This window comes from Watersipora subatra, chromosome 11 (genome assembly GCF_963576615.1).
Source record: "Watersipora subatra chromosome 11, tzWatSuba1.1, whole genome shotgun sequence".
Lineage (NCBI taxonomy): Eukaryota > Metazoa > Bryozoa > Gymnolaemata > Cheilostomatida > Watersiporidae > Watersipora > Watersipora subatra.
In genome coordinates this window covers 6,198,887-6,211,344 of record NC_088718.1, presented here as the reverse complement: position 1 = coordinate 6,211,344, position 12,458 = coordinate 6,198,887, and the positions used below count along the sequence as shown (strand labels likewise).

At 40.2% G+C, this 12,458-nt stretch overlaps 1 protein-coding gene across 11 annotated transcripts in view; it reads right to left on the bottom strand.

The window, feature by feature from the left end:
* Window positions 1–12,458, bottom strand: part of LOC137408300 (uncharacterized) — a 129,812-nt gene that overhangs the window by 49,308 nt on the left and 68,046 nt on the right. For 3 of the 11 annotated variants that reach the window (XM_068094767.1, XM_068094776.1, XM_068094777.1), the window contains exons 1-2: window positions 2,070–2,239; window positions 629–796 (exon numbers count right to left, since the gene is read on the bottom strand). The exons of 6 other annotated variants lie outside the window; for them this stretch is intronic. In XM_068094767.1, coding sequence (XP_067950868.1) covers window positions 629–710 — 82 coding nt within the window. In that variant the 5' untranslated portion in view covers window positions 711–796; window positions 2,070–2,239. Of the gene's footprint in view, window positions 1–628; window positions 797–1,076; window positions 1,116–2,069; window positions 2,240–2,753; window positions 2,798–12,458 lie in introns of those variants that run through there. 2 more of the 11 variants (XM_068094768.1, XM_068094769.1) reach the window with 2 other exon arrangements.

Genomic DNA, 12,458 nt, shown 5'->3' with positions numbered 1-12,458 from the left:
CGCTTGATCTCATCAACGCACGCAATATTTGTCAATAACAAAGAAGTGGAAGGTTCCACAATCTGACTTGACATCGGAATTGCAGAATTTTTAAAATATCCATCTATGAGTAACTAGCCTAAGCTATGTTTGTCATTATTGAAATCGCCTGCTCCAATCCAGTCAAGAGCTAGTTCAAAAGGGCTGGTGTATAGTGTCTCTAAACACGCTAATTTCATAACAGAACCATGGAAATGTCAATACATGGAGCCTGTGGGGTTCAACAAACATTCTCCTCCACTACTAGCTACGTTATTCTATAGTTGAACCGGAGTTGAACTAACCCAACTAAGTGGTTTAGCGAAGAGATAGGGAGCAGCAAGCTAATTTAGGCTGATGGAAAGGGCAGTGATAAAAACCACCCTCATATGTAAGCTTGAAGAACTTCCACGCTTGATTGTCTTCATTCATTACAGGGGTGATGACTGTGGCCATCAACTTATAACATTTGTAGCATCTGGGCTGCCTAATTGGTTTATTTATCGACTTTGGATGTGAGACTTGGTAATTAAGGCTCCATCTAAGTCTAATCCGTGGATGGCAAAACGAAAGATGGCCTGAAGTCAGAATTGAAGCTAAATGTACTTACCAACTAGTATAGATACGATCAAGGGGTACAATCTAACTGGTCCAATAGCTGAGGGACTAACACGTCCCTTTGTCCGAGCCATCAATAAAAATGGAAGATATGTGATAAACTCAGGAGTACGTCTCAGACTATAAACTCTGTTAATCCTCTTGTAGATGGAAGTTCTAGCTGAAACATAGCGTAATGTTTACTATCAATGTCCCAGCTAGCTCTCACTTAGTAACAAGGTTATACAAGATACTGGCAGGAGAGACAATATCACTAATAGTAACATTGTTGCAGCTTTCTATACATGTTTTTTCCATGTTCAACATAACACATTACAAAGATTTAAGTAAAATGCAAAATAATAAAAAACAACATGCGATGTCTCGACTAGTTCACGAATATAAAGAACATCACCCAAACTCCCAACTGCCTGAAGTTTCTGGAAACACAAATATGATACCTAATTTCCATATGATAGCTTATCTCATATAGCTTTTGCGCAATGAAGCTAGCTGCCTAGCACGCGAAATGCCTCGTGATTGGCTTGTTACTGTTATTTCTGGCTACTGAATTATTCTGCTGTCATCTTAGCATTTGATACAGTATATAATGTTCATTTTGCGGTATCTTCCTTCTATTTGGTCACAGTTCAGTTGATCGGAATTTAGTACAGATTACAAAACCAAGTGGTATTCAACAAATTCAACCCGTTCTAACGTAGATTATTTATGATTAACCTTTAACGCTAGTAGCAATATTGGGTTACAGGTCACAGCATTGGATATGAGAAAATGCAATGTAGTAACAAACGAACTTACTTGCCTCTTTAAGAGACAACGTTACAAACTAACAAACGAAATGAAAACACAAAACCGAGGTGTGACAATGTAATCTATTGTTTTACCTGTTTACTGACATCGTGCAAAGTAAAAACGTAACTTCTAACTTTAGGACGCACTAATACGCGGCCCGCCAAACTTACAGACAAAGTTCCAATGAGATGATACAAAACACAGACTAGTATAGTAAAGATAGTTGTGTGGCTTTTAGTTTCCTTAACTAGAGAGAAACAAATTTCATAATGAAACGTAATGGGCCAACGAATTTTAGTAACCACCATGGTCAGACCCTTTTCAAGCAAACAAAGACTAAACGATATGCTGGTAGATGTATACAACATCTATCAAGCAATTGTAGAAGTAGTACAATAAGCAGTGCGTCCGTTTATGGCTGACCATATGGAATTTTCAGATGACCGTAGACAGACATTAATCTAACTCAAATGTTTGACATATTTTATCATTTCAAATCTGATCAAATGATTAAGTCACGGAAAGATGCCCTCACTTGAGGACTATGCAACACCAACGACGCAAAAAAGCTGGATCAAGAAAGAGCCCTGGCGTGTGCGTTAATTCAACTGTCTCATAATCACATCACACTTGATACATACCTTTTAGTAGGAGGCACTACTTTTCGTAGTTACTTAACACGATTGAATTCGAAATGCATCAAATTTAAATTAAAAAAAGGTATGACTAGTCAATCTGGCGCGGTGTTCTAACACATGTCTTCGCACTTCTCAGTCAATCTTACGTACGCGGAGCTTTACGTCCGCACTTACGGTTCAACGTATGTATAATGGTTCAAGCGGTGTGCGAGAAGAGAAGTTGTCGCTACTGCAATAGAGCATTTTGCACTAGATCGTTAATTCAGTTTGTTTTTTTCAGAGGCAGAGTCTATTTTCTTTACGATTTAGGGTTATCTTTAAACAATTTCCTATTTATTTTGCGGGCGCATAAATCGGCTAAATGAGCAGAATTTCAGCAATAAAGTCAGAACAACGATAATGAGCAATTTGACGCCATTTCACATGATTGCGAAAACTTTTCAATCTTTTTTTCAATAAACAGTTTGTTAATGTTAGGAATGTTAAAAAAAATTACATTGTATGAAATTAAATGAATGAAACCATATTTTGTTCACCGATAAAGAGTTCACCACTTACTTAAAATTTGACCCACGCTTGACATGAATAATTGTAATGTAGCCAAAACAGCATCGAATGTTATTTTGACTGATTTATTTATGTTGTTAATATCACTTTTCCATATTGTCTACAAATACAGGCCCTTACCTTCAATATAAACATAATCATTGACTTAAAGTCAATGTTAAATTACAAGTACATATACATGTCGAGTTGACTCAAAGATGTCTATCCGAATGCGGTCGTCCGGAGAAATATCTTGTCGGAAACAGCTGTTCATCTAGCGACTGCAGCTCTTTCCATTTACAGCTGCCGCAAGATAAGTTACGTTATATTTACATTGCGTTCTCGTGAATTACAACTAAAAAAAGATTCGTAATCATTGTATAATTATGGTAAGAAAATTGAGGTTGAGTATTTTAGGCCATACATGCAGTGTAGAGTCGAACATTACTCTTTAGTATTAATTTGGGTGTCTGTTTCGGGCATGGCAAATCCAGAAGAAGGTCGTGCGCATGCCCGCTAATATATTAGTAGAAAGCGTGACTCTCTATACAAAACAGTAATATGCCGAAATAATAATCATAAAATGCAGTCCCCTCTTATTTAAAGTACACAAAGCAACTAAGTTAGGCTATGCGTGTCTGTAGATTGTCTACATTGCTGGTGATATTCTAAAACATGTGAGAGTAACATATGAAAACTTATGAAACTTGAAAATATGAAGCTCAACAATACTAAAATAAACCATGTGCTGAGTATATAATATGATTATAGCTTCCACAGGAGTACCGATTCAGTGTCAGCTAGTCACTCCGCTTACACAACATAATCTGTCAACCACTGTGGTTTGTTTTTTTTGTTGCTCTGATCGATAGACAGGTACCTCGCGCTCCGGCCCAACTACAGGAAGATCTGAATCCACTGTCTCTTGTTGAACTTCTCCAGATTGTTCTTGCGACTCGTTATAATTCGGCTCAGCTGCCTCTATATTTCTGGGCCGTAAATCTCTCCTATTTCGTCGCACAAGGTCGTCATCTACCTGAACAGTATATGACCTTCCACTTAACTGTTTGAGGACTCTGGCTTTCTTCCATTCCCTGTGATGCTGTCTGTAGTCTTTCGCAAATACTGGCTCTCCTTGCAGCCGTCTCAGATTCTTAGCGCTCTTATTATACTGCTCCTGTCTCCTCAAACGTTTGTGCTTTTTCTCTGCATGGCTTATCCTTTCTTCGTTAGTTGAATTTTCTACCTTTTGCGGGACTGTGGACCTAGTGGACCTGCGGAGTAGCCTCTGAGTGGGACTGGTAGACATACCTTCTGTTGGAGTGTTACGGTACTCGAGCAGTGCCATATATGGATCTTCACATCTTTGAAGTAGTCTTTTAATCGTTTTGATGGCTGCTTCCACTTTTCTATTCGATTGGGGGTAATGGGGGCTGCTTGAGGTATGTTCAAAAGCCCATGACTGAGCGAACTTCGAGAAAAGGTGTGACGTAAACTGGGGGCCATTATCACTGTGTACAATCACCGGAACTCCCTATCTGGCAAAAGACTTCTTGAGGGCTACCTCTTCCGTCCCTTGATGTTTAAGTTCCTCAAACTCTATGAAATCAGACGTGTAGTCAACCACCATCACATAGTGGTGGTTGGCTTGCTCAAACAAGTCCACCCCAACTTTTTCCATAGCTTCATGGGGACATCATGACTTTGCAGATATTCTTTAACTTGCTTAAGAGAATCTTTGATGCATGTCCGACAAGACTGCAGCATCTTACGCACATCATCAGCGAGAGATGGCCAGTACATTGTCAGTCGAGCTCTTCTTAGAGTTGCATTAAGTCCTAGGTGAGCCATGTGCAACTTTTGCAGCATTTCTGTCTGCATGCTCAAAGGCACAACAACTCTGGACCCTTTAAAGACAACCCCCTGTTCGACTGTAAGTTCATCTCTAAACGTGTATGCTCTCAATGACTGAGAAAGAGTCCCAGTGTTTTCTAGGATCCAGGAGATCAGCTCTTGCAGCTGGTTGTAATTTTTAGTAGCCTTCCATAGGCGATGATACTCTGGAGTCGGGAGAGGGAGGTCTTCAGGAGCCTCTGCCACCAAAAACACTTCTGAATGGGCCACCTTTGCCGCTGGGGGTTCCATGTGAGAGTCTCGAGACAGCATTTTTGCGGTTAGCTGCTCTTTTCCAGGTCTACAAAGCACTTTGAACTCTACATACCTTTGCAAAGTGAGCAGAAAAACTTGAACCCACCTAGTTGCTTTGTGGATAGACTTTCTAAAGATAGCCTCCAAAGGTAGGTGGTCCGTCTGTACTGTCACGTCTGGATGGCCAAATACGAACTGGTCAAACTTGCTCATTGCAAAAACGATAGCGAGCATTTCAAGCTCTATAGGAGCATAATGCATTTCACTAGTGGTTAATGAGCGAGACACATATGTCACTGGCTTTCGTGCTGTAAAAGGACTGCTCCTAGGCCGGCCGTTGACGCGTCTGTCTGAATGACTACTGACGACTTCACATCAAAATATTGTAATGTCTCGGCTTTGCTGAGCATCTCCTTCAGTTTGGAAAATGCTTCCTGATGGATATCTTCCCACACAAAATCTTTCTTGTTTATCAGGAGTCTTAGAGGCTCCGACTCAACTGACAGATTTGGAACAAAGTTTGACATGTAGGTCACATGTCCCAAGAAGCGCCTAACCCCTTCTGGTGATGTTGGTCGCTCCATCTTGAAAATGGCTTGCATCTTTTTAGGATCTGGTTTTAGCCCATTTGATGTGAGCACATGGCCAATGTACGGCAGTTCGTGCTCAAGAAACATACATTTGTCCCTGTTCAATCACAGACCCCTTTTTCTGGCACACTCCAGCAGACCTCTCAAGTTGTAGTCATGTTCCTTTCGGTCTCGGCCGTACACAAGTATGTCGTCAGCTACTACTGTTACCCCTTCCAGCCCCACAATAGTGTCAGCCAGCCTTCTCTGAAATTCTTCTGGCGCACTGAATATGCCAAATGGCATCCTCTGGTACTTGTAGCGCCCATTTGGAGTTCAGAAGGTAGTTAATCCTGTCAGTTCATCTGATAATCTGACTTGTTGGAAACCACTCGTAGCATCACAGAGGGAGAAGTATCTTGCAGCATTCAACTGAGGCAACACATCTTCCAGGGTTGGCATAGCTATGTGATTTCTCTTGATGGCTTTGTTCAGATTTTGTGGGTCAATGCAGATGCGTACTGTCCCATTAGGCTTTCTGACAAGCTGCATATAACTGATCCACTTGGTTGGGGTGTTTGCTGTTGTTATCACTCCACATTGCTCTAGTCTGCTCAGTTCTTTCATGACATCCTCTTTCATCGTCAGCAGTATCTTACGTGGGTGTATCTGGACTGGTCTTACAGTAGCATCAAACTCGATGTTGTATTCCCCAGGCAGAAGTCTCAGTCCTTGAAAAATGACCTCATATTCTTGCAGTAGAACATCAACTTCAGCGTCAGATACCAGGTTATCCTGCTGTGTCAGATGTATGAGCCCCAGATCTAAGCATGTTGCGGCTGACAACAAGCTGTGCTGAGCAGGGCTAATTACTAGAAATTTGAGTTTGTGTATTGCCACTTCCATCCAAAGCTTTTAGGAAACACCAACCCAGAGGAGTACATACTGAACCATCATAGAGAGTCAGTTGAGTTGTAGTCTTCTGCAGTTTTGGTTTTTTTAGCAATCTGTGGTCTCTCTCAGTCAAAATGTTGCATGTTGCACAGGTGTCCAGCTGAAACTCTAAAACTGTTTTCAGTTGGCCCGTAGTAACCTCAAGAGACCAGTAGCTTTTTTCCTTGTCGTTTGATCGACAGACTGTTGCTCAGTTCTTCGTCCGAAAAGTAGTTCTCACTAGCACTTGCCTGGTCGGCTTTTTCCTTTCTAGGTTTGTCTTCTCTTTCCTCCCTTGCTTGCCGCTTAGACGTGCAACAAATTGAATAGTGATTCATTTTGCCACATCCGTGACATTGTTTGCCATAGGCCGGACATCACCTGGGTGGGTGCTTTATCGCGCAACATTGACATACTCCTGCTGGATTCTCAGTGGGCCTCCTACTTTGTTTCTCTTTGTTTCCATGTGTTACCAGCTTGACTTCCTTTTGAAATCTACACTCAATTGCTGTTATATCTCTATTTGCACTCTCAACCGAGCGACATGTCCAATGCCTCTATCAGGGCTATGTTGGACCTTTCGAACAGTCGGCGGCGGGTGCGGTCACTATTTATACCGAGAATGAGAGCCTGCAAAACCATGCGCTCATATAGTTCACTCAAGTTGTAAAGCCTTGCTATGTTATGAAGTTCTGTCACAAACTCATCAACTGAAAGCCTTCCCTGTTTGGACGTCATTAGTTTATTCGTCATTGCCACCGTATTTATCCGAGGGCATAGTATTCTTCAAACTTTTCACAAACTGTGTCAAAGTTATCTTTATCAGTTGCTTGAGTCCATGTGAACGAGTCAAACATGCCCAGACCCCTTGGGCCAATCGTTCTCAATAGCAGAGCTACTTTGATCTTCGAGTCCGCTTGGCTTTTTCCGATGCCGTGATAAATAAATCGAAGTTTCTTTTAAAAAGTTTCCATTGCTCGAGGAGGTCAACGTCCTCCTTCAACGGCTCTGGACCCAATAGTTTTTCCATAGTCAAATAAAGTCATTCTCACCACTAGTAGTGATGTTAGCTGCCAGGAACACGCTTCTGACTGGACTGACCCAAACGAAACTGCCCACGCACTCGTTACGTTCTAACTAAATTTACCGCACTTGAGGCACCATGTATAATTATGATAAGAAGAGTGAGGTTGAGTGTTTTAGGTCATACATGCAATGTAGAGTCGAACATTACTCTTTAGTATTAATTTGGGTGTCTGTTTCGGGCATGGCCAATCCAGAAGAAGGTCGTGCGCATGCCCGCTAATATATTAGTAGAAAGCGTGACTCGCTATACAAAACAGTAATATGCCAAAATAATAATCATAAAATGCAATCCGCAACAATCATTTCATTGTCAAAAGCAGCCTATCACTGCCTATGTAGAACTGATGCACATAAATCTACAATACCAACCATTTTTTTTATTAAAAAACCAAAGTGGTAGTACAAAATTAGAACCTGCTTAGCTGCTTCAGTTGCTTGAAGACTGAAATCCAGGGTTTTTCTCAGTTGTGTATGTGCTAGTAAACTGTTGTAATGGATTGCGGGCAACTGCCTTTTAAGTTGTACCCAGTCCATTACTACCTCTTGTTATTGGCTATGTTGGCCACTAAGCGTTGCGTAGTCTTTGTGATGCGGAAAACCGGATATCCGGTTTACGACAGCTAGAAGAGGATTATGGCATATTGAGTGCGAGTAACCGAAAGAGAAGGAAGCAAGAGCCGGGAACTAAGAACCATGTACATTAGATGGTGTCAAGAGTGGCGACTACGAAGAGAATCAGTAAGTCAACAATAATAGTAGCGATAATAATAGAAAGATTAGGTAATGTTGAATATTTGTTGATAATAGAGAGAATTTGTAAGGATAATAGTTGAAGAAAGAAATAGAAAAATATAAGTTTTACTATAGTGAATGATTGAAGATAATAACCTGGAGAATGAGTGACAGACACAATAATAGTATTTTTGAGAAGGAGGTCAAGACACCCAAACTGAGATTAGAAACAGGAGCCGAATGGGAAGGATGGAGAAAATTTAAGAGATTTGAGATCGCGATTGTGTCTGCGCGATTGAAAATAAAGGAACACACCAGGGTGACAAGAAAAGTAGGGTCAAAAGATTATGACTTGGAACAAAAGAAGGCAGAATTTCTGCTAGACTGCATGGGAGAGAAGGGCTATGATATTTTTAAAACATGGGAGATAGAGATTGATGCCATGCAATATGACGTCATCGAAGAAAATTTTGACGATTATTTGTTGAGAAAGAAAATATAGTAGCAACAAAACACAGATTATTTACCATGAAACAGAATGATAGTGAATATTTATGTAGGTTTATAGAAAGAATAGAAAGGGCAGCAAAACAATGCAGGCAAAAGGAGTTAGAGAAAGAGCTAGAGCAGGGATAATAGCAACAAGGGAAAAAGAAACGATAGATCAAGTAGTAGAAGAAGAAGGTAATGAGTTAATACAAAGCATAAGAGGTAGAGCTAATGGAGGATCAAAAAACAGAAGCAATATCGGTACAGGGAGATCAGTACAATGCTATACATGGAATTGATTTGGACACGTATCAAAAGATTGCTTCAGAAATAGAGAAACTGGGTATAATAAAGAATACAGAGGACGAAACCTGACCAGAAGGGGAGGCACTCTAAGGAGAAATGATGAGAGGTCACTTATCATATGCTTTGCTTGGTCGAAACAGGACACGTTGCTGTCCTAACCGACCAATGGATAAGAAAATAAGCATGTAGAGAATGATGCCTCCGAATATTCAAAAGATTCGTTATGACTAAAAGAAAAATTAAAAAGATTTAAAGCTGCTAATGACTTCCTAATCAGCTTGAAAACTAGAAACAAATATATAAACTTTGAGATAGACACAGGAGCTGACGCAACAGTTATAAGTAAAGCAACAGCAAGGAAAACAAACTCCAAGATCGAGCCAACTAAACGAGTACTGAAAGATGCAGATGGTAAAAAGTTAGAGACAGTAGGCGAGTCTAAAATTGAGTTGATATCAAAGAAAGGACAAAGAATAATGGCGAGGATCAGTGTTATGAAGGGAAACAATAGTAATCTGTTAGGGAAACTAGAGATAATAAAGTTAGGGCTAGTTAAGGCAATTCAAAAAGCGACTAAGATAGAGGACAGCATGGCAAAGAAATACCCACATTTGTTCAGAGGTTGGAACACTACCAGACGTGTTTCGAATAAATTTAAAAGAAGATTCGACACCGGTGTGTCTTTTAGTTTCAAGGAGGTTGCCAATAGGTCTGAAGGAAGCAATGAGACAAGAAATAGCAAGGATGGAAAAATAGGAGTAATAAAGAAAATTGAGAAACCAACAAAGTGGTGTTCGGAAATGGTAGTAGCACCAAAGAGTAATGGAAAGGTTCGAATTTGTGTGGATCTGACGCAACTAAACAGGAGTGTACTTAGAGAAAATTTCCCACTGCCTACATTAGAAGAAACAACAGTTGAGCTAGAGGACAGCGTCATATTTAGCAAAATGGATGCTAATTTAAGATTTTGGCAGACAGAATTGGCGGAAGAGTCAAGAAAGCTTACTACATTCATTACAACGTTTGGTAGCTATATGTTTAAGCGGATGCCGTTCGGTATTTCGGGAGCTCCAGAATTTTTTCAACGACAAATAAGTAAGATAATAGTAAGATAATTCATCATACAAACGGAGTTGTTTGTATGATGGATGACATTGTGGTATTAGGAAAGAACAAAGAAGAACATGATATAAGGCTCCGCAAAGTGTGAGACAAGCTTAATAGAGCAGGGTTGACACTTGATAGACAAAAATGTCAGTTTGGAGTTGATGAAGTGAAGTTTTTAGGTCATAACCTAATTAAAGAAGGGATTCAGATAGATCCAGAGAAAGAAAAATCAATGTTGCATGGTGCTGGAATGAGGAACAGCAGAAGAGTTTTGCCAAAATTAGAGAGATTATCTCTACAGCAGCAGTCTTGACTTCATTTGATAATAGTAGTAAACACAGAATAACAGTGGTTGCTAGTAAACATGCATCAGGAGAAGCTTTGCTGCAGATGGATAAAGAAGAAAGATGGCAACCAGTAGCTTATGCCTCAAGAAAAATGGGTGAAGCAGAGCAAAAGTACAGACAAATAGAGAAGGAGGCACTCCTAGTAGCGTGGTCATGTGACAAATTTGATTTCTCTTTGGTGGGAAGAGACTTTGAAGTTGAGACGGATCAAAAGCCACTGGTTCCGTTGTTAAGAAATAAAAAAATTTCAGACTTGCCATTAAGGATTCAAAAATTTAAGATAAGGATGATGAGGTACAGATAACATATTTTCCACACACCAGGAGGACCACATTTCCACAAAAATGTTTCTAGCTGGCCTGTTATCAAGACCAGCATCAAAAAGAGACGAAGTAAAAATAAAAAGAGTGGAAGATCATGCTAGTAGGATAGTAGCAGCAATAGAGGATGTTTTAATAGAGAAAATTAAAGAGTACGAGGAAACAGATGAACCGTATAAGACAGTGATGGAAAAAATAGAAACAGGATGGGAATATGCAATATGTGGGACACCTCAAAGAGAGACAGAAGAGCAATTTTAATAGAGTAAAGAGGTTGAAGAGATTGCCCGTATTAAAATGAGGGAACAGAGCTTGGGTGAAAATAAACCATGAGGATGAAGGGAGAGAAGCAATAGTTATTAAGAATTCTTCAGAACCAAATAGCTTCTGGGTGGATATGAATGGAAGAAGAGTAAAAAGGAATAGGAAACCTCTGAGATTATTATTTGAAAAAGCTTCACGCTACACGATAGTCTCATGATAGTGAAGTAGTTGGTAATATTAAGGAAGTAAATAAAAAGGAAACATTAGTACGCGATAATAGTAGCAGTAACCCAATAAGAAAGAGTACTAGAGATAGAATAAATAAACATGATATAGATTTTGTTTACTTCAAATAATTTTTGTTGTAAACACCTAGAATACTATAACTGAATTTGGACTCAATAGAAAGGGCTCAGAGTAAAAGAAAAGTGGACAATAGAAAGTGGGGAGGTTAAGAGCATGGATAATAGAAATGATTTAGAAATAAAAATGGCGAAGGATTAATAGAAATAGAGGACTGTACAATAGTTGATAACAGCGTAGCTCATTATATCACGCCACCAGTGGCGGTAGGGAAAATTGCTTTAGGAGGAGTCACCCTGGAGAAGCTGCTATACAAGTGTGGGATTCCTGAGACTAAAATCATCATATCCGGAGTTCCCGGTATCATGGGCCGGCAGGATAACGCCGTCGATGGGGACAGAGTTTCTCAATATGAGCAGACTCTGAGAAAAGCATCCAACAGGACGGGAGTGGTCTTCTGCTCCTTTTATCCTTCTACCAGACTGCCAGCTACGCACTATGGGGTCATAAATCGTCTTAATAGACTTATTTGCACCCTTTACTCTAATAAGAGGGAGGGCACGCCTAATTTGTGCACTCGTCTTTTTGAAAAGGACGGATGGCCTGTTCTTTTTTTAATAAAGAGCACCTAAAGGATGAAGTCCACCCTAATGAACAATGAGCGAGGCTACTGTCCAAAAATCTGTCCAGATTCATAACTACAAGAAGAAGGGGTGCGATGGACTTGAGGGAACGTCTGTTTCGGCCTCCCAGGAGAGAAAGGGATAATAGAGCAGAAATTGATAAGAGAAGCAATAGGGAAGGGGTTAATAGAGAGAGAGATTGGATAGCGATGGAAACTTAGAGGAAAGGAATGTCGAAGCTGCTAGAGAAAACCAAGATGGTGAAGGTCGACAACTAGAGAAAAAGGCATATGGAGGAGAAGAGAAAGGGAGGTGATAGAAAGAGCAAGACAAGATAGAGGAAGAAGGGAAGGGGAAATAAGAAAGTTTGAAAGCGAAATGGCAAAAGTTGAGATTATGAAAGAGATGTGGTAAGAACTAGAGAAGATGAGATAATAGCTGAGAGAGCTATTGAAAAAGAAAGAGCCAGGGGGCAAGAGGCAGAGAGGGTTAATGGGGAAGAAGAGGGACAACAAGAAATTAGAAGGATGGATAGAGATGCAACGGAGAGAAGGTCATCAATCAGGCAGCGGATAGTTCGTATCGTTGAACAACCCGAGATGATAAACAGAGACATCCG